This window comes from Trichoderma aggressivum (assembly GCF_033847375.1).
Source record: "Trichoderma aggressivum f. europaeum strain CBS 100526 chromosome Unknown scaffold_003, whole genome shotgun sequence".
Classification (NCBI taxonomy): Eukaryota; Fungi; Ascomycota; class Sordariomycetes; order Hypocreales; family Hypocreaceae; genus Trichoderma; species Trichoderma aggressivum.
The window spans coordinates 355,575-376,325 of NW_026946369.1; the positions used below are offsets into that span (position 1 = coordinate 355,575).

General features: G+C 50.1%; 6 protein-coding genes across 6 annotated transcripts; 3 read left to right on the plus strand and 3 right to left on the minus strand.

Moving 5' to 3' along the window:
- Positions 1 to 1,101: 1,101 nt before the first annotated feature.
- On the plus strand, positions 1,102 to 2,982 carry Triagg1_1226 (uncharacterized protein; the record flags this gene model as incomplete). The annotated part of the gene is made up of 7 exons (XM_062895273.1): positions 1,102 to 1,210; positions 1,321 to 1,426; positions 1,477 to 1,587; positions 1,642 to 1,920; positions 1,979 to 2,228; positions 2,283 to 2,596; positions 2,649 to 2,982. The coding sequence occupies 7 exons, from the start codon at positions 1,102 to 1,104 to the stop codon at positions 2,980 to 2,982; spliced, it is 1,503 nt and encodes a 500-aa protein (XP_062759565.1).
- Positions 2,983 to 3,428: 446 nt separating this feature from the next.
- On the minus strand, positions 3,429 to 4,134 carry Triagg1_1227 (uncharacterized protein; the record flags this gene model as incomplete). Its single annotated transcript, XM_062895274.1, has 2 exons — positions 3,429 to 3,757; positions 3,834 to 4,134. 2 exons carry the CDS (start codon positions 4,132 to 4,134, stop codon positions 3,429 to 3,431), a joined length of 630 nt encoding a protein of 209 aa, XP_062759566.1.
- Positions 4,135 to 4,543: 409 nt separating this feature from the next.
- On the minus strand, positions 4,544 to 5,953 carry Triagg1_1228 (uncharacterized protein; the record flags this gene model as incomplete). The annotated part of the gene is made up of 1 exon (XM_062895275.1): positions 4,544 to 5,953. The coding sequence occupies one exon, from the start codon at positions 5,951 to 5,953 to the stop codon at positions 4,544 to 4,546; it is 1,410 nt and encodes a 469-aa protein (XP_062759567.1).
- Positions 5,954 to 7,067: 1,114 nt separating this feature from the next.
- Triagg1_1229 (uncharacterized protein) lies at positions 7,068 to 10,589 on the minus strand (the record flags this gene model as incomplete). The annotated part of the gene is made up of 8 exons (XM_062895276.1): positions 7,068 to 7,257; positions 7,350 to 7,466; positions 7,541 to 7,902; positions 7,957 to 8,289; positions 8,361 to 8,439; positions 8,493 to 8,686; positions 8,832 to 9,349; positions 9,425 to 10,589. The coding sequence occupies 8 exons, from the start codon at positions 10,587 to 10,589 to the stop codon at positions 7,068 to 7,070; spliced, it is 2,958 nt and encodes a 985-aa protein (XP_062759568.1).
- Positions 10,590 to 11,051: 462 nt separating this feature from the next.
- Positions 11,052 to 17,081, plus strand: Triagg1_1230 (uncharacterized protein; the record flags this gene model as incomplete). The annotated part of the gene is made up of 8 exons (XM_062895278.1): positions 11,052 to 11,131; positions 11,187 to 11,424; positions 11,485 to 11,544; positions 11,606 to 11,668; positions 11,722 to 11,958; positions 12,014 to 12,161; positions 12,490 to 16,850; positions 16,899 to 17,081. The coding sequence occupies 8 exons, from the start codon at positions 11,052 to 11,054 to the stop codon at positions 17,079 to 17,081; spliced, it is 5,370 nt and encodes a 1,789-aa protein (XP_062759569.1).
- A 645-nt stretch (positions 17,082 to 17,726) lies between these two features.
- Triagg1_1231 (uncharacterized protein) lies at positions 17,727 to 19,850 on the plus strand (the record flags this gene model as incomplete). Its single annotated transcript, XM_062895279.1, has 1 exon — positions 17,727 to 19,850. One exon carries the CDS (start codon positions 17,727 to 17,729, stop codon positions 19,848 to 19,850), a length of 2,124 nt encoding a protein of 707 aa, XP_062759570.1.
- Positions 19,851 to 20,751: the final 901 nt, after the last annotated feature.

Sequence of the window (20,751 nt, forward strand, 5' to 3'; positions counted from 1 at the left end):
AATATCCTTACGTATCCCCCATTCTCCTCCATAGGCACCCGGATTCTTTCAAGACGCAGCCAAAGTGCAATAGCCGGTTCGGTGGCATCCGCCGGACGCATTCAACCGCCCTGTGGCTGCAGGCACCTGTAAATGAAAAGCCGTACATGGGGTTGGCCAGTAATTCGAGCCCTTGGTACTAGGTAGATCAGCTCATACACACATGCCGCAGGATGAGTACAACGGACGTTGACTTTTTACTTGGCTAATACCAGAAAGACAATACCCTGGTTTTCTAGCTTGACGTAGCTTCCCTCTGTCTTCGCTTCCTTTTCCCTTTTATTTCTGTCCTCATTTCTCCTCGCTTCCCTCCTCTCCTCGCTTTTGCTAAGCACTCTCCCGGGGTCGTGGGTTTCGAGCCATCATTTTTACTACATTAGACCTACAACACCTACTAAGCTTCACAGCTCGCCCCAAAGTACGTCAGTCATCAATCCAGAGTAACCGACGCTCCGCCACCCTTGGTCTGCGCTGCGCTGCTCTGCTTTTTACGCCCACCAAAGTGCAAAAGGTCACAGACGAAGACGACAACCCGAATTCCTCTGCCGCAATCTTGCAATTCGAATACCTGCTTTCGTTACGACTCGTCTTGTATGCTTGAGCCTAGCCATTGCTCTGCTCAATCTTAAAAAATTTAGGAGTGAGAGGGGCTGCCGGCCGCTGGATTTTTTCTCTCTTTTCCACTGTTTCCCGAACGAGCGAGCTCTACAGCAGCTTAATTTCGGGCCATGGGGCTTACGTCGGTGCTAAATCTCCCCCGGAGGAGTAGAGCGTCTACGGCTGGTAGTGAGTGCTGTGCCATTTGACCCCTCCGCCTTCGTCATTTCTTCAGCACCTGGATGACTTCGTTTTTTTTTTAAATTCTTATCCCCGGGTTTCCCAAGACACGCGCACGAAGCAGAGACGACGAGGCTTTTCCCTTGTCTACCCACACTAGGGAGAGCAGCCCTACACACCCATTCATTTTTATTCCCTTCCTCCTGCGAGCCCGGGCGGTCCCGCGGCTTCACGACCCTTCACCTACGTTTCCACTTGTTGAACTGCTTTGCGAAAACATTCAAAATGCTTACCGGCTGGCTTACGCAATCTGCAGGCAATCGATCCTCAACCGACGAAGGCAAGATCGATAAAGATGACGATACCCAGGGGCTGGAGCCGGAACAGGGCAATGGTAAGCTGCGCAACACCATGGCGGGGGAGGGGAGGTGAAGCTTGGCATGGCGACATGGAGAGCTGGAATCGCTCTGAAAAATGGGAATCGTTGGGCTCACTAGACTGCAGTTCTCATGCACATCATCTCACAATTGCGTCCTGGCGCGGACCTGAGTCGCGTGGTCTTGCCCACGTTTATTCTCGAGCCCCGAAGCATGCTGGAGAGGATAACAAAGTATGTCTTTGAGCTCTGCTTACTTGGCAGCCGTGCTGACCCGGTTGCAGCTTCATGTGCCACCCCGAGATGCTCCTGCATATTCCCACCATCGACGATCCTACCGAGCGATTTGTTTCCGTCGTCAAATTCTACCTGAGCGGCTGGCACATTCGCCCACCGTACGTGAGCCTGTTCTAACGGAAACGGTGCATTTGGCTAACGATCAAGCATAGGGGAGTCAAGAAACCGCTGAATCCAATCCTGGGCGAAATCTTCTCCTGCTACTGGGATCTCGAGAACGAGAAGCGAGCCTACTACATCTCCGAACAGACTTCGCACCACCCTCCCAAGTCAAGTTACTTCTACATGGCCCCCGATCACCATATCCGAATTGATGGTACCCTCAAGCCCCGGAGTAGATTCCTGGGCAACTCCGCTGCCAGCTTGATGGAGGGCATTGCTTTCCTTACCTTGCTAAACAGGGGTAGCAATAGGTCCAAGGGAGAGCAATAGTCAGTCACATCCCCAGTAGATCCGTCGCAGCGATTCTAATTGCTAACTTTCTCGTAGCATATTAACACAACCCAACATGTATGCGAGGGGAATCTTAATCGGCGGTTTGAAGTATGAGCTTGGTGACCACAGCTTTGTCCGGTGTCCCGAACTTGACTTGACCGCCGACATTGATTTTAAGACAAAGGGCTGGGTTGGAGGCACTTACAACGCTATTGGCGGTGTAATCAAGAGGGAGAGTACTGGCGAAGTCCTGTTTGAGCTTTCGGGCCTATGGAGCGCAGAAATGTACATCAAGGATATGAGGGTAAGTCGCCCATTCCAGGCATAGCGAATTTTGCTGACAAGAGTAACTTGAAAGACCGGCCACCAAGACATGTTCTTTAACGCTACCAAGTCAAAGCCCAGCTCACCAAAGGCTCGGCCAATTGAGGAGCAAGAAGAGCGAGAATCTCAAAGACTATGGGAAAAGACTGCCAAGGCCGTTAATGAGCGCAACCACGAGCTGGCCACGGACGAAAAGACAAAGATCGAAGACCGGCAGCGCGAGGAGGCGGCCGCCAGGGCCCAGGACAATGTCGAATGGCTCCCGCGCCTCTTCCGTCCTGTTAAGAGCAGGCCTGGAGAGCCAGAGGAAGGCGAAGAAAGCTTGGAGTGGATCATCAATGCTCATATGTTGGTGCCATCCCCACAAAGCATCTTTGGTCAAACAGCTAACACCCCGCAGCGATACCGCAGCGTCTCCCGAGAAACAGACTGAACAGATCCTCGCCATATACCCAATCGTACCTAACCAGACATCTAGTGGCGCGACGTCCATCCCATCACGGGCTTCCTCGCCAAAGGTGGCCAAAAAGTCGACAACCCATGTGGTTCAAGAGCCCAAGGAAGAGGATAGCCTTATCGACTTTGGTAATGACGATGCTCCCACACCGGCTGCAAAGTCACCGGACGAAATCGAGCGCATGCTCACGGCGACTGGCAAGCCCGCAGAAGGCCCCCTGATCGACTTTGCTCAGGACCTGAAGAAGGACTTGCCCGCAGATGGCGACCTCCTGTAGGACAAAATCAAAAAATGGGGGTTGAAGATGTTGTGTGAGGAATGAAAATCTTGGGAGTAATCATTGGCTAGGCGGCTAGGAAATACCTTGACAGAATAACGGCGCAAACAACATCGGGCTAGGCTACGATATAAATGGGCGCGCACCGTGATGCATTTGAGCTTAATTTTCAGTGTTGGCAGGGAGCAGATCTTTGGGTCTTAACACGGGCATGCGATGGGACGGCAGCGTTGGGAGGGCTGGCAATATATCAACTATATCAATTTTGATTCATGTGCTCGATATATTGCTAAACATTGTAAACTCTCTTGATGACTTATTAACTTTGCTTTAGAAGATGCCCACCGGAACGCCAGACCTTGAGCGCAAGAGTACATGTATCCCTTAATTATCCTTGATTCCCAAAAACAGTTCCCATTGATTACGCGTAATACGCATGTTCCTCCTTAAAACCTCCGTCTGGTGGGCTCCGGCGTGGGTGACCGGCTCACACTCCGCTCGTCCCGGCCACGCACCTTGAGCCACTTCTTGGTGCTGAGCGTGAGTTCTCGGTCGAGCTCATCGCTGGGGTTCTTGCGATGGATGAAGTTGCAGAAGCCGCCGCGGACGCAGCCCTCGCCTGAATTAAGGCGGCAGCAGGCCTCGCGGAAGTCGGTGACGGGGCTGAGTTCGCAGTAGATGGGGCGCGCGGCGTACCAGCGGCTGTTTAGCTGTTCGCATGCGGCGGAGGCGGAGTCTTCGTATTTGAAGCGGGCGTATACGTTTCCAATGAGGTCTAGTAAGAGAGATTGTTAGCTATGGGAGGAGAGCCATATAGATGGAAGAAGGTCGGGGGAAAAGGTACAACATACGATCATTGTTGTTGTCGCAGACGACGAGTTCCTCCAGCTCGCCGTACTTGCAAAGCTCGCACCAAATGTCCTCGTAAAAGGCGTCAAAGTGGTTCTGCAGCTGCGAAGGGTTCATCCTGTTCTTGGGGTCGTAGGCCGGGTTCTGGTACAGGTTCGGCATGAGGATGGTCTGGCTGTACGAGGGCTTGACGTGTTTTCGCGAGCAGCGATCGCCGTGGCGACAGGCGCCGATTTTGAAGTAGAAGGAGCAGTTGACCTTGTCGAGCTCGGTGCCGAAGATGGAGGCGAGGAAATTGGCCATCTTGGGGGTGCTTTTTTTATACAGAGAAATGTGACGAGGCTGTGATGATGTTGTGAACTTTTTTTGGGGGGGGGATGATGATATCAATTGGGAGATTTGCTTTGAATGGGGAGGATTTGGAAAGAATCGATATGGCTTGGGAGCTTTGGGAGCGCCACAATCGTGGACGAGGCTGAGTCACGTGCGTGGCTGATTAATTGAGTGGAACTGCTTCGATGTACCTGGAAACGGTTCAAAGGATGGAGTTGACTTGGGCTGGATCTGAAAACTCGATAACCGGATCCTGATTGGCTTATACTGGGTATTGTATTCATCAATGAGTGCTTGCTTCAACTTCAACGTATTTCGTATGCTCTGTGTATGGAAAACCTGTCTGTGATCTACACAGATCGCTGGTTCCTCAAGGAAATCACCTCAGCTTTCTCTTCTCCTTGAGGAGCCTTCCCTCTTCCCTCCCCAGCATGAACAGCTGAGTTACCAGTCTTGTCTCATTCCTCACCAACAGCAGCTCTTCTTCCAAATCTTCGAGCTTCTGTCGTTTCTCGTCTGTGTTGAGAGATGTAACCCGATCCTCAACCCCATCATCTTCAGAAATTGAACTTGCTGATGTCGAATTTGCCAGCATGAGGGCATCTGTCTTCATTCGTGACCTGTAAAGCCTCTCATCGGAGTTGCCAGCTGAAAGATGTGAAGTGATTTCCCCGGTTCCATCCTCCACAGAAGGACTAGCAGCTATAATCCCTTGAGCTGTAGATACAGCAACAGGCTCCGTACCTGGTAACTGAGGAAGAGGCTGGGCCGCAAACTCATCCTGTGTTACCTCTGGGGGCACGAGAACTTGATCCGTGGCCTTTCCATTTCCATCCACCCATGGCCTGATGGTGACTAATTGCTTGTAGGTATCCAGATTCACCTCTCCCAAGTCATCGACGTTATCAAAAACTCCCCTGTTCCTGTTTGGGTCGAAGAAGATATTTTGCCCCCTTTTGCGATTACCAAACATCTTCTTGAGATTCTCCAGCTTGTCTGTGACCAAGTTATGGGTTTCTACCTCGCCTCGGATGGTGATCTCGGCGCTGAACATATGGCCCATTGGGTCTGCAGTTGTCCCCTCCCGTTTTAACAGGGCAGCGGCCTGCATGAAGCTCGGGATTCCGCTCTTTGTTTGTGGGTTCTCCTGCAATACCCATAGAATGGCGTTCTTTCTCGCCTTTCTCGTGCTGCTTGATTGCCCCAGCGTCTGAGTGCAGCCTAACACAGTGGAATGGCCCTCAATCGTTGTGTTCTTTTTAAGCTGCCACGTGTATCCCACCGTCGCTTTCGCGATTTCAATCCCCGCCTCCAAAGTAGGATTAACGCTATGGCTCAGCTCTTGCTGTGTCTCCGACTGAAACGTCGCCCAGGAGCCATCTGGCGTAATATTAGTGACTTCGCCATCTGAAAAGCGTATCGTGATGGTAGCTTTCTTGAAGCGCTTGCGATTGTCTCGAGGCATGAATGCGAATTGGAACACAATCAGCGTTGCGGGTGCCCCCCCATCTGACATGGTGCCGTGGGTGATCTGAGGCAGATCACACTGAACTGTGAGCGCATCCTTGCTGAGATCCTTTTGAATCACCCTCATGCCATGCTCCTCATCCCCACCAAGGTTAGATCCCGGAATGATAAAGGATGTCTTTAGTACTGCACCCTTTTGGTCATCATCTTTCCAAGAATCCTCGTCGAGAAGCATGACGTCGAAGCGCGTGTCGTCTTCAGACTGCGGGCTAGAAAGGAGCCTTCTGATGTCTGGATTGTCTTTCATAGTGAAGGTACCCATTTTGTCTGCTAAGATGAATGTAATCAAGCTGTTTGTCGATGGGCGGAAGAAGACTAGATGCCGATGGTATCTCCAGCGTAGCTACCTAGTAGTATATAAAGGGGGTCCCCTTGTGGTCTATACATGTCTCTCGCGGGAACAATGGTCCGCAAGGCTCTGAAGTGATACTGAACATACCGTACCTACCCGATCAACGCAACCAACTAACTCTCATATCAGCAACATATCTATCAAGGTTCCTATAGCTACGGCTTGGCTTGTGTCCGGCATAAGCCGTACGTAGCGCTCATTGGACGCCTGCTGCTTATCTCCCGAGATGCATGGTCATGGGTATACAAGGAGCTGCAACGACATTTTGTCGGTGAGAACGAGCATGCAATTTACAAAAGTACATGTAGGCAGCCGTAGGTAGTACCTGCTGCCTACCTGGAGGTACTACAAGCTACCTCCCAGGTAGGAGCCCAAACTACAGGCACCAAGTGAGGTAGGTACCTTAGTAGTAGGAATATACCTACCTGTAGATAACAGTGTCGAGATTTTTCTGCTGATATATAGGTCCTTTAGGAAGAAGGAGTATCCATGTACTTTTTATAACGTAGTAAATTCTATTAGGTCAATATATTCTTCCTGGATTACACACCTTAGTAGGTAGGTACTAACTAGGGGGGATTTATATTAGGAAATACCTCAGGACCTTGATAGCATACCTACCTGTAGGTAGGTAGTAATACGAGGTAGCACTGTAGCTTAGTAGCAGATGGGGAGGTACAATCAGGGATCAAATCTGTGCGTACTACCAGCCTCCAAACATGATGTACAACCACATACTAGTAATCAAACCACGAAATATGAATAAACCACGTAAGTAGTGGATACTTCATGCAGGCCATGCTTCCAACAATCACGAAACTACTACTAATGCAAAGATCACCAATAAAACAGTGACCTTGTCAATTATTCCGGGAGTACCCAAGTTACGGCGTATGCATAGGTACAATATTGAGTATTTGATGCAATCTTTCGGCGTGATCAGAGCAGTGCCGCCCTTTTACGAGATGTTCGTTTCTAAACGGTTAAATAGAATAGATCAATTGCTAAACTTGCTATTTAATGCCTAGTGAGATGGCATTCCTTGGAAGATGTCTTTGATCAGACTCTGGATCGCTTGCGCCTTGCTGTCACTGTCTTCACTCGGATTGGCCACGACCGGCCCAAAAAACCTACGCACTGGCAGCCAACCACTGGCCATCTTATCGACTTGTATCCTATCAAACGCACTGCATATGCCTTTATGAGACCGCAGCCTAGCCGAAAATAGCGATTAGCATTTCTCACGGTTCAGATTGAATGTATGGTGACTGAAGTTGTATCATCACAAGAGGCATGGACGACCTACCACTCCCATTTCCGGCTGCCGAATGTCGCAACTCCAGTAACCAAGGAGCAATGCAATATCATAGCCGCTAGCCCAGCTGCAAGTGCGCACGACAACGAGCTCCCACTATGCGTGCGCCTATCATATAGAGACGGGAATTAATCAGTTTGGATCACGATCTAAGGGATCAAGTAAGGCAGGGGGAGACGCACCATTCTCGGGGGGGCCCATCCGGATTCCTCCGCTGCTTCGTCTCGACCTGGATGCCGAGCTCGACGCCGGGGAAGAAGTATTTGCATGATCCATCTTTGGCGTCGATCTGATTCCAGCGGACGCCGCTCTGAGTAGCAGCGCCGACGCAGATGATGTGAGCATTGTCCAGGGACCATGGGTATGTGCCATTATCTATATAGCCTGTGCCATTGTCAGGATTTGCGCAGAAAAGGATGATGTTCTTTTCCACAGCCTTTTCGATCGCATCCCGCAGCGGCTTGTAGGGCGGTGTACTGCCCTTTTCGATGGCCCAGCTCATAGATATGATGTCTACCTCTTGTTCCACAGCCCACTCGATCGCCTACATGGTCAGTCCTTTGTATCTCAAGGTAGTAGGTAATATCTGTTCACTCACCTGGGCAACCGAATCGAGGGAGAAGGTGACATTTTCGCTGCCGCCGCCGGCACCGCCTCGGCGAGGTTTACAATCGAGTTTTGCTACGTAGAGGCTGACCCTTGGGCAAACCCGCTTGATATAGTAGGCCATGACGGTGCCATGCCCAGTGTGGGAGCTGTTGTAGCCTCGAAAGTGTTCCCACTGGCTATTTTCCGTCTGGATGGTTGGAGAATCCGGCTGCTGCCAACCTGACCTGCCTGTATGAATATTGTTGTCCAGCCCCGCATAGCTCGTCTTGACTCCGTCGTCGATCAGGGCGACTCTGATGGGGTGTGTTGACTTTTGGATATCCTGTATCGCTGGATTAGCGAAGTTTCACCCATGAGGAACCACGTAAGAGCAGCAAGGACTTCTTTACTGACTTTGCTGGCGGAGTCGGGCTGCTGTTCAACTGCCTCCATAATATCGGCAAACTCGTCCATACACTTCAGCCAATCTTGCCTAAATAGCATGGTTAGCAGTTGATATCTGGTTTGTCCCAGCAAGAGACATACTCTTCAAATCCCTGTTGGTCCCGATTTTTGACCTCCGATTCAGCAGATTTAGCCCCAAGCGCTTTCTTGGGTCTGATGATTTTATAATCGACAACCAGGGGTGTTTTCCCTGGGTTTAATTCCTCAAATTTTTTTTTCAAATCTGCCGCAAACTCTTTCGCGTGTTCATTGACCCAATCGAATGATTCTAGACCCTATATATTGGTAAAGTCAGTTCAGTAAGCGCAAGTCTCCGTTCAAGGGTTCTCGGAGCCTTACTTGGTGTATCACTACAAAGACGTGCGCTAGCTGCGGACGGTCAAAAACCACATATATTAGATGGAGGAGGAAGATGCTTACATTCTCAAGTTTCGAGAGGCCATTCGAATCTGCCCAGCTCTGTAGCACGGCCTGAGAACCACTGCAGTATAAATGTAGACGCCTAACGTCTTTCCCCGCCCCTTTAATAATTACTTCCGCAGGGATATCCATTCGCTTCCAGTTCAGAATTTCGACAGCTAGGCCTTTGAGACATTCGATGATAGCTTGGTCGCTGTGCGGTTTTTTGTCAATCTCTGAACCATCGCTCGGGCTCTCCTCCCCTCCAGCTCCGTCGTCAACAACCACCTCGATGATCTTCTTGACATCGATTTCGTGCTTTAGCCAAAAGAAAACCATAAAGAGATCGAAGTTTCCGGCGCATTTCCAGCCTGTTGCAATCTTGCGAGCCTCCAAGCTAAATTCATCCCAATGAATGGAAACACTGTTGGAGATGTGTACTCTCTTGAGCGACGTATCTAGCTTGTAGTGTAACTTTTGAGACTCAAGAGACTCCCAAGAGACGATGTCATCGTCGAGTGTGAGAAAAATCTCTTTCGCTACTCTTGTGTCAGTCTCCATAGGTAGAAATGGGCACCTTGGCACCTCCAGATAGGTAGGTACAATTTGCTCACCGGCGCCTTTCCCATACATAATGCTCTTGCAGGTGTCAATCTTAAAATTTATCAGGCACTGGCGCTTTAAAAAGGCCTCCAAGTCGTTAAGTGTCAAATTGAGTTCACCGTCGCTTTCTTTTTGAGACCTTTGCTCCGCGAAGTATTGCAGCGGCGTAAGCTGCTCCTTATCGTTGTCCTGCTTCTTGATGGCTGATGGGCATGTAGCTTTAAGTAGATCAGGGAGAAGCTCGGATAGTCTTTCAGCCCACCATATGCTGCGTTCATTCAGGGGGGCTGTGAGTGCTATATGCAGGCATGTTCTGCCCTGACCATCGCGCGTTTCCAAACAACATATCTCGTTTCCACTGTGTTGTCCCTCTGAAATCATGATACTTCTCAATTCCGTCAGTACGGCCTCAGAGATTTTAAAGTCGGCGCTCGAGATGATCTTATGGATCGCGTTGCAGCTGTCCTTGTTGCCCTCGACCATCTGTGCCAGAGATCTGATGGCCATTTTTGAACCCAATCCATTATCGTCGGTCTCGCATAGAAAGCGGATAATACTTTCCTTGATAGATGATTTAAACTCCAACGTCTGATTACTGTCCTTCGTCTTGTTGCTAGAGTTTCGGTAGGTTTGAAGCGCCACAAATATAGGTGGCTGGTTCTTTCCGTCTGTTGATTTTCCCGTGGGCAGATCTGGATGAATGTGTAGAAGAAATCTGATCAGAGGCTTTACAGCATCAATAGAGAAGCAGTTGTTTTCATATATAGTCGGGTTGAGGATGGTGTGTAGAATGTTGAATCCCCCCCATCCACAGGCACACAGATATGCCAAGAATTTTTCATCCTTTTCAGCCTTTTCATGTTCATCTTTCAGAAGCATGTTCAAGACGTCTTTGTCCGTTTTAATTTCCATGCCAATTTCTTGAAATTTGTTTGCCAGAGCCCGGTGCATAGAGGTAACTTTCCATTGTTGCTCTTGCAAGTTCGCATTGTCTTCCCCAGTGCCTAGGACTTCTAGGAATTTCTTTCGCTGTTGGGTATCAATTTCCGGCAAGAGTAACTTCTCTAACGCCTCGACTGTGCTTAATTCGGTTTCGTTGGCTGGCGTGTCGGGAGTATCCAGGTTCTGGAACCAATTCTTGACAGCTCCTGCCGAATACTCCTTTTTTTCACTCATATTCGCGAGCTTTGACTTGCGCAGTCAAGGATTGAACGTTGTAATTGAGCCGATGAAGATGCAACAAAAAAAAAGAAGGAGGAAAAATCAGAGTTGCGGTGAGAACTATACCTACTGCTTTGCTGCTTGCCTTACTCCTCCTCGTGGGGGCCAGAATTCGGTGTAACCATACTCAGCCAGCAAGAAATACAATGGTTACACAAGATAACGAGTTTCATTTCAACCACCCACTACTAATACGGAGTTATTACATGTACACAACATCCCTTTGTACTGCACACGTGTCGTATCTTCCCGCACGGCCCTCTCCATCCACCCACCACTCTGTGCCGCAGTTTAAAAGCAGCGAGACTTCGCAATTCACCCCATTGCTTCAACATACGCTGAGATTCTAAAAGATCACCTATCCTAAGAGACATCTGTTAGAACATATTCCATCCCTGATACGGCCCGAATATCAGTATGCCGAGCGACAATGAGCCGACGGATCATGCGGGGAGGTTAGAAGTCATTCACCAACCCAAAGATTCCCCCAACATTGAGTAAGAACAACATTTGTTGTCAAAATGTCTCTCGATATCTAATCAGCTGAAGTAGCATCATCATCGTTGATGGAATGGGACGAGATTCGCGTGAACCTTGGATGACCGACACGACTAATGAGAAAGAGAGAAATGCCGTTCTTCAAGATCTTTATGTGCAAATCAATGCACGCGTCATGGTTTTCAATTCCAAAGTGAATGATGGCGTTGACTCTCTCCTAACCGAGGGCTTCACTCGGATTTCTGAAGTGCTCCTAAAGGCACTGTCGCTTCAAAGATCTGAGATTGATAAGGTCAGGCAATTTTGATGGGAGGCATAACTGGGTACATGCTAACATTAACGTATGCTGCAGAGTCAGAGAACCCCGATAGCCTTCATAACGCGTGATCTTGGCGGAGCCATCGTGAAAAAGGTGATTAATTTCATTTCGACTTGTTGGAGACACATTTTGTTCATCTCTCACATTTCTCCAGGCTCTTGTCATGGCTGAGGGCGATGCAGCCTATTTTAGCATCTCGCAGGATTGCACTTGGCTGGTTAGTCCTGGTCGAATTCCTTGCGTTGATCTATGCTGCTAATAATGACACAGATTTTCATTGACATGATTCATCGAGCTGCGCCTTCCACTGGTTGGGACAACTTGCTCTCGAAAATGATATTCTCGTCGTCACTGCTGCCTTCTCAAACAAAGAACTTGGCCACTCAACTCCGACAACTTTCAGTCTTCTTTGAAGATCTATCGGCCAATTTCATCTCGCTCCGTGCACGAAGATGCATCATCAATGTCTACCAGCGTTTCGATGACGAAGTAAAAGACGAAGATTATGTAGGTTTCCTACACACTTTAATGCCCACTGACTTCCGAGGCTAATGAAACGTAGAATTTGCAGCAGGCTATCAACTACTATTCGGTTACGACTGGCCTAGTTCATGAAATCAATATCCCAATGGAAACAAAAGGCAAGGATATCTTCAAGCTCTTAGACGACGACCACGCCATCTCTACTATCGCCACTTGCCTTAGAGCAGGTAAGTACTGATAGCCCCTTGAGGCCCATAGAAAGTTGTCAAGTTTTAACATATGGAACCGCAGAGATCAGGCCAGAGTATCGAGCTTGTCTCTCACGTTTATACAGAATATCACCAATGTTCACACTCCCTGACGATCAATGCGATCTATTTATATCGAATCCCGGTGTGGAGGTGCAAAATACCTATGATGCTTGGTGCGAAACGCCCTTACCAGGTATTATTACGACAGGTGGGCCCCCGGGGGTTGGAAAGAGTCTTAACGCACGAACTCTCTTCTGGAGATTGAAAAAATCTTCGACTTTGGTTGCGTATTTTTCTTTCACAGAAACTGATGCAAGTCGGTGCTCTTTTGTCACCTTCTTGGGGTCAGTCATCTCCCAGGTCTTGAATCAAAATCCGGAAAGATACTCTAGGGTTGAAGATCTCCTCAAGACTATGCACCTCTCAGATGCCTGGACGGAAGCTGGCCTTCTTGTGCTGTTCTATTCTATTTTGGATACCGAAAACGGCTTGAATCCTCTGTACCTAATTGTGGACGACCTCCAGAGATGCGATGCAGCTTCAAAACTTATCGAGGCGTTAGCGGAAGCTGTGAGCAACAGAAGCTCACTTACAAAGCTTAAAGGAGCCCTATTCTATAACACGCAGCGAGACAAGAGCCACTTCATAGAGGAAGCGCTACAGAAGTTGGACCATATTCGCATGCGTGGACCTGTCCTTACGGTGGACATGCTCAAACCGTTGGCAGCTATTCTGGCGAATCAGATAATCAGCAAGTGGCCACATCTCTTTCAACTCAAGCAGAGCCTCATTGCAGCCCTAGAAAAATGCAAGCACACCACGGAAACGCTCCTCATGATTCAAGCCCTGTCTGTCAACGATCCGAAATCGAACCCTCGTACACCCAAAGTCATGAAGTCGATTATGAGCAGCCCTCAGACGCCCGTAAGGGAAGCCGTCTTCTACACCTTCAACAGCCTTCCAAACTGGGGAAAAGCTGCGTTAGGCTGGATTGTATACTCTAGGCGGCCGCTGAGGCTGAATGAGCTCGCAACCGCAGTAACTCTCACAAATGAGAGGGCCGAGTTTTCATCCACCTTCGATACTGATGGTCTGCATATAGATTTTGGCTCTGATTTACAGTTCCTGTTTGGACCCTTGGTGAGGTTCGAAGGGGGAGGGATAATCTTCAGCGACACGGCCGTGAGAGACCAGTTTGTCGAATTGATTGAAGAGGACCGAAAGCCCAAGTCTTCTACTCAAAACCTGCCGAGGCCTATAATACCGGGAGACACAGAAATCACAGCTATTCTACTAAGATACCTCTCTTGGACAAAATTCACCACTCCCGTGGAGGAGGCGCTCCGGCTAGAGAAGTTCATACAACCTCAAGGAGAGTTATTTCATCTAATGGCTTATGCCATCCAATTTTTACCCATCCATTATAGGGCCTACATGAACAGCAATGAGAGATTGGAGCCAGCCCAGGACCACCAACTTGTCATGTGGTCAAAACTGAATTCCAAGCTAAACAGTATTCATTCTCCCCCATATATTAGCACGGTAGACCCGTTGCTACTTGCTTCCCAATTAGGACTTACTCGGATCATCAAATCAAACGGTAAAGACATCAAACATGGTGATCTCAGCGTCGCCGTCAGCTTGGCTAGTTGGGCTGGGCACTTAGATACCGTAACGGAACTTCTGGTTGGCGAATGCGCCGTCTCTGAGGAACCAACCGAAGTTGGAGAAGCTCTAAAGTATGCATCAGCACGCGGTCATGATGATATTGTCGACTTCATCGTGGCATACATGAAAGAAAAAGTGCCCCAGAGGCTGGCTGCCCTGCTTGACCAGCTGCTGTGTTGTGCGGCATCACTTGGTTACGACAACCAAGCTGTCTCATGGATCGGTCTTGGCGCCAATATAAACACGGCTCTTGACAACATCACGCCACTACAGCTGGCAGTTTGCAATGGCCATACGCCACTTGTCCATCTTCTCCTTCAGTATGAGGGCATAGATGTGAACTCGAAGGCAGGAATTGACCTGGACAGCCCTCTCCTCCTCGCTGCTAGGAGGGGTCACGAGCTCACGGTACAACACCTACTGACTGCGGGAGCTGATATAACATGTGTCACTAGAGACGAGGGAGAGCGGACACCATTGTACCTCGCCGCCGAGTATGGACACCAAGCAATTGTTCGACGCTTAATTGCCGATGAAATACAGAGACACTCCCTCTTGAACCGTCAGAGCTCATCAGGAAACTCACCACTGATGATAGCATGCATCAACGGCCATGGTGAGATTGCAAAGATCTTGCTAGATGCGAATGCAAATGTGACACTGCACGATCACGATGACAAAACCGTGGCTTATCACGCCATCCGCCCACAAGATGAGGATTTGGTCATGGCAATACTCGAACATGCTGACTCGGTCGACAAATTTAAAGACATTGGCAGCGTATTTCTCCGAGCGACGGAGTTGGGGTTCGAAAGGGTCATACGCCATTGCTTGGGGCCTACCACCACCCAGGAGAACAAGGCCTCTTTGATGGAATACCATGATCAAGAGAGAGAGGAGGGGAAGAAAGCCCTTCACTATGCCGCTGAAAACGGACATGTACGGATTGCTGAACTCCTGCTCTCTCTGGGAGCAGAAAAGAATGCAGCATATCAGAATGGGCAAACGCCCCTGGCGCTTGCAGCACAAAACGGAAAGGCAGATATCGTCAGACTTCTCCTAAGCAATGGCGCTGAAGCTGATGCAAAAATGCCATTAGACCTGTCTCAATTGATCAGAGACGCCGAAGACTCAACCAGGCACGCCGAAGTGATACGTGCATTGCTGGAAGATACAAATATAGACCCCAACTCTACCAGTGAAGAATGTCCGCACGCTGCTCTTCACTGGGCCGCCCAACTAGGCAAGATTGAGCTGGTCAAAGCCCTCTTAAATAGCCATAAAGTCAACCCCAAGGCCATAGGTCAATGGAAGCGGAATGCCCTCCACTACACGGCAACCGGTGTACAAACATCGACCGAGATCGCCGAACTCTTGATCGAGGCCGGAACAAACCCGCTGGCATCTGATAACAATGGCTGTCTAGCGATCCATCTCGCGTCCGAGGCGGGCAACATTGCACTGCTAGAGCTACTTCTAAAACTCAACCCAGAGACCGTACAAGCCAAGACTCGCGATGGACGCTCTGTTTTGCATTTGGGCATCGAGTCTGCGGAGTGTGTTGAATGCCTCTTGAATCACAAGGCTGATGGGAATATTCGAAATGGCAGCGGTCGCACTCCCCTTATGGTGGCAGCCACCTTGGGATTGGACGAGACTGTCAAAGTGCTTCTTCGCTTCGGATGTAATGCAGAACTTGCTATCCGGGGCGGGAGAAATGCCTTGCATTTTGCTGCAGAGAGTGGCCATATTGGCGTCGGGAGACAACTATTACAGAAGCACAGAGAAATCCTGTCGCTCAAAGACGAGGCCAACCTCTCGGCGATTCACTACGCTATTCTCAATTGTGAGGAGGCATTCGCTGAAATGCTTTTGGACGACTTTTATTCGAACGACCATGCCCTCTTGGGCGATTTGTGTGCCGTAATGACCGGAAAGGAAGAAACTCCACTGATAGTGGCCATCAAAACGGACCAGACGAATATTGTCTGTCGGCTTCTGAAGCTCGGAGTTGACACCGAGCATCGAGATGAGGAAGGGCTCACGGCATTGCTTGCGGCGGTAGAAGGACCGACTGACATCGGCTTGGAGATGATTCGCGCCCTACTGGATGTCAAGTTGCCGAATCACGCAGACGCCAACTCTGGAGGCGGTATTCATCCTACGGCGCTGTACAATGCAGCCAAATACGGCAAAATGGAGGTGATTGAGGAGCTGATCGAATTAGGGGCACAAGTGAACGCTCAAGGCGGCCAATACAACACTGCGCTCAGCGCCGCGGCCATCAATCGCCACTTTCATATTGCTCGGTTTCTTCTCGACTTGAAAGAAGACAAGGCTGACCCAAACCTCCCCGCTGGTGGCTTCGCCAACACTCTCTGCGCGGTGTTGTACTACCATCCTTCAAGTGATGACCTCGTCACACCACTCCTCAATGCAGGCGTCAAAGTCAGTGCCAGGGATCGCCAGGGGCGCTCGGCCTTCCACATAGCCGCTCTTCGAGGGTCGTGGGATACCCTCAAGCAGCTACTCAGCGCTGACCCGATAGATGTTAGCCCAGTAGACAACCAAGGTCGTACCTTGTTGCATTACGCAGCCATGAGTCGGAAGCTAAGGCCCTTTCTGTATGTCTTCCAGGACGAACAAACAGGTCGGCAAAGTACTATGGACTGGCGCGGCGGAATGATCAAGGACAATGATGGCTGGACGCCCCTGCACTGGGCTTGCCGCCACAAGGGCAACCTTGATATTGTGAGGGCTTTCGGGTTGCTGTTTGGGGCGGATCTTGCCGAGGCCACCAACGATAACTGGACTCCTGAGAATATTGCCATTTTCCATGACGTGAGCAACATTGCTACCTTCATCCGACAAAGGCAATTGAACACCGAGAGTCCCGAGAGGGGTTCAGACCCAGAGGGGAAAACCAAGTCCCGCCCCTCACGCTGGAAGATCGGACACAAGCACTGGGGTATAGTCTGCGATGGCTGCCTTTTCGCAGTAAGTCAGATACACCGAGTAACAGAGTTGTACTAACACATGTTGTAGCCTATAACTGGGGTGCGGTGGAAGTGTGAGAATTGCGTCGATTTTAACTTGTGCTTCAAGTGTTACTGGTCAGCGAAGACCACACATGATCCTGATCACAGCTTCAGGGCGGACCCGGAAGGACAAGGGTCGAGCCGTGAGCCTGAGTATGAGGAGGATGGTGATGATGGTGCTGATGAGTGAAGGAAATGTTTCGCATACTTGCATGTAGAGTAACTGAGAAGACTGAGGCAGGCAATTCAGCCTCCACGAGGCGTTAATAAAAGGTGATGTGGTTTACACACTTGGATGCTACGCAGGTGAAGGCATACTAGTTAGGTATCGGTAAAAGCGGAGTCCAGTCCTTACACTCCAGTGAGAGGCCCCTAAACGGCGTTGTACCTAATGCAGTATAATTCAATCTCGGATTCAGTACTTCAAACTGGCTATAGCTCACATTGACATCTAACCTAATGAATTCTGTAGAGAACATATGGAGCATGGCAGAGTGTGGCCCTGGTTTTTCTGTTCGAGACTCTTTTGGAAGGGCTGCAGAAACGCGCCCCGACGCGCCTGCCTGAAATTGGCACTAACCTGGGGGACCTGCAGAGAGCTATCACGGTGCTATACTCCATTGAGCCATGCCTTTAATCACATCCCCTGACGCTGGAGACTCGACTCTTCACCATGCGAAATCGCCGTACACGAAACGCTGTCCCAATCGTTTGATCCTCGCCAAACAAAGCAATGACTCTATCATCAACGCACCATCACCAAGACACGTGCGTTTGGTGAATCTAACCTTGTCTCTTCTCCTCTTCTCTCCGATATCCTCACGAAACCGTCACCATGGATCAAGCAGACATCCCCGCGCTGCTCTCTCGCCTGGCGAGTCCCGAAGATGCGGCCCGTAAGATGGCCGTCTTCAAGCTCCAGTCGTCCATCAACGATCCCGCCTTCGCCGACGTCTTCATCTCCTCTGGCGGCCTCGTCATCCTGCGGCGCCTCATCATGGGCTCCGGCGGCAACACTCTTGCCTACTCGCTCCAGAGCCTGACGAGGCTGCTCGAGGTCGACATGGGCTGGGACATTTTCGAAGGGCCGACCGCGAGCGAGCTGGTGGAGCGCATTGTGGAACTGATTGTGACGAATCCCCTGGTTAACATCCTTAGGGGCGCAATGTCGATTCTGGTTGCCCTGGTCGGACACTCTCAGTCCAACAGCCCCGAGTCGCCGACTCAAGATCACGGAGCCTTTGGGTTTCGGGCGCTGAAGCCGGCCGTGGCCGTGTACCCGCAGTTCTTCGACGTCGTTGTGCAGCAGCTCAATAGTGCCGACCATGCCCTGTGTGCGAACGCTCTCATGCTGGTCAACGCCCTGATTCGAGATGCCTTGTCGACTAAGAGCGTCATGGCGAGCGGGAATGGAAAGGGGGCCGGCGAAGAGTGGCCCAAGCTCATGAAACGGCTGCAAGACCTGGGCTTGATCAAGGCGGTTTACAAGCTAATGCAAGGGTCCGGTCTTCAAGATCTCGCCCACCCTGCATTGGAATTCCAGAACTTGAACAAAGTTGTCTTCAGAAAGTGGAGGGATGTCAAGGTGGACCTGGAACGACCAGAGCACAGGCGGTCGCTCAAGAGTCTTCATCTGTCGAGTGCACCGGACCGATCTACAACAAATGGCCATTTCAGAGAGGGATCAGGAGACACGACGACGACCAAGAAAGACGGCAGGAAGCACAACCCGGAGAAATGGAGGAGATTGGGTTTCGAGACGGAAAGCCCTGCCCAAGACTTTGACGTGACCGGATATCTCGGCATGATGGACCTGACCGACTACGTGCGCAAGAACGAGGACCGGTTCCAAAAGCTGCTGTTGGAACAGGCCACCAAGCCATTACATGAGCGCTGTCCAATTGCCCGTGCGAGCTTAGCCGTGACGATGATGCTCTACGAGCATTTTGATGTGGATAAGGCTGATATGGAGGACATGAAGGGGTACCAGGGAGTCGATACCAAGGACTATGACAGGGTGTTTCGACCACTACTGTTGCAGTGGCCCCGACTGCACATTGCTGGGCTGCATGCCTTCTTTCGTGTCTGGAAAGCTACTGGTGCCGTACAGGAAGACTTTGAAAAGGTGGCAGAGCTGGTGCGTATCCTGATCGAGCGGGTTGCTGGCCAATCTCCCCGGACGAGCGATGTCATAGAAGTGGAGGACGAGTTACAAGAATACGACATTGCTAGACTCCGAGAGCTCCAAATGGAGCTGCTTGAGATGTCATTTGAGGAAACGTGGGGCAAGCATCTCTACCAAGTGCGAGATGTCTTGAAACAGGAGGCCCTGCAGTTTGTCAAGGAGCAGAGGGTTCGGTGCCTGCTCCAGGGTGCTTGGTTCCATCGGCCTGCTTCACAGAGGGATGAGACGGGAGAGAAGAAGCCGTGGAGGTTCGCCAAGCTGTCCCATAACCGCCGATATTTGCACTACACCGATTTCGAGAAGCAGATGGCGCAAGATCCTGGCCTGAATAGTCTGCAGGAGAAGATTGATCTCACCACTATAAGCTCTGTCGTGTCCAATGTCTCTGCGTCTACCGACGACTCCAAGACGACGGCTAGCGGGGCGACGATCCAGAATATCACCAGCGGTGGAGAGAAGTCGACGACCAAAATTACCATCTACAGCTTCGTAAACCCCGCCGATGCTGTGACTGGCAATGCGGATGCAAAGGAACACCCAATCTTGGCTCTCTGGCCCACCAGCCATAGCGTGGCCTCGGAGTGGCTCGACGGCATGTTGATGATACTGAACCAGGCTCCGATCACAGCCGAGACGAGCAAACTGGTCAATCTGGTGGGCGGATACGGACTGAAGATTCGGCTACTCAACGTGAGGATGGATGAAGCACCTGTTGGAGGTGGGATCGTGCCGAGCCGAGAGGGGCTCGATGAGGACTACTTCTATGAGGTCTAATTTGCTCGACTCTCTTCTTTTTTTTTTTACGATGTTCTTTTCTTCTTTGTTCATCTCAGTCGCTTTTTGTTTCCTCTTTGTTTGCGATATACCCCATCTTTGAACGGCAGGTCTGGCATAGTGAGAGCATCAACTGGTTGTGCGTTGGGTCCATGCCTTATTTTTTTCTACTTTGTGTATCTATGAATAATACCTTACGCAGTGTATAATACTAGCCGAAATACTTGATGCTTGTATGGGCTTCGAGAAAGCAAGAGTGTTACGAAGAGATCGTAATGTATAGTACAGACTGCGGCGGTGCGTCTCTGGGTAGATCCTCATGATGGCCGTCACGGTACGGTCCCAATCATGCATCTGGTTCCTGTACCCTGATATCTGAGAAAAGAGGTCTGTGTGTCAGTTTGGGTGTGGAGGATGGAGTTGGGGTGACAGGGAGTGTATTCTTGCTTGGTTTCGGCGACTTTATGCGAATGCTACGTGATGAGGATGACTTAGTACTTGCTCAAGTTCGTACTGGGTACCTGGAGGGCTAGTCGATGATCTTCCTCTAGGGTGTGATTGAAGCTGTTGGGAAGTCTCTACTACTAAGGTACTACACATAGCAGACATAGGTACAAATCTACGAGAGCGTATGGCGGAAGGGAGGAAGACGTCACAGTTATCTGCTGGGTCGAATCGCTCCTTCTGCTGGGCCACGAGAGGGATGATGCGTGCATGGACGAAAAGGTCCGTGCAGAGAATGCAACAGCTTCATACCTTAGTAGTAGGTAAGTAAGCTCTCTGAGACAGTATCCGATCAAAAAGCATTGCTACTGCAATCTAAGAGTGCAGCAGACAAATGAGGATTGCATGCTCTTCATTAGGTACTCATGCTTTAATGGGTGCCCAAGCTGGGTTCATG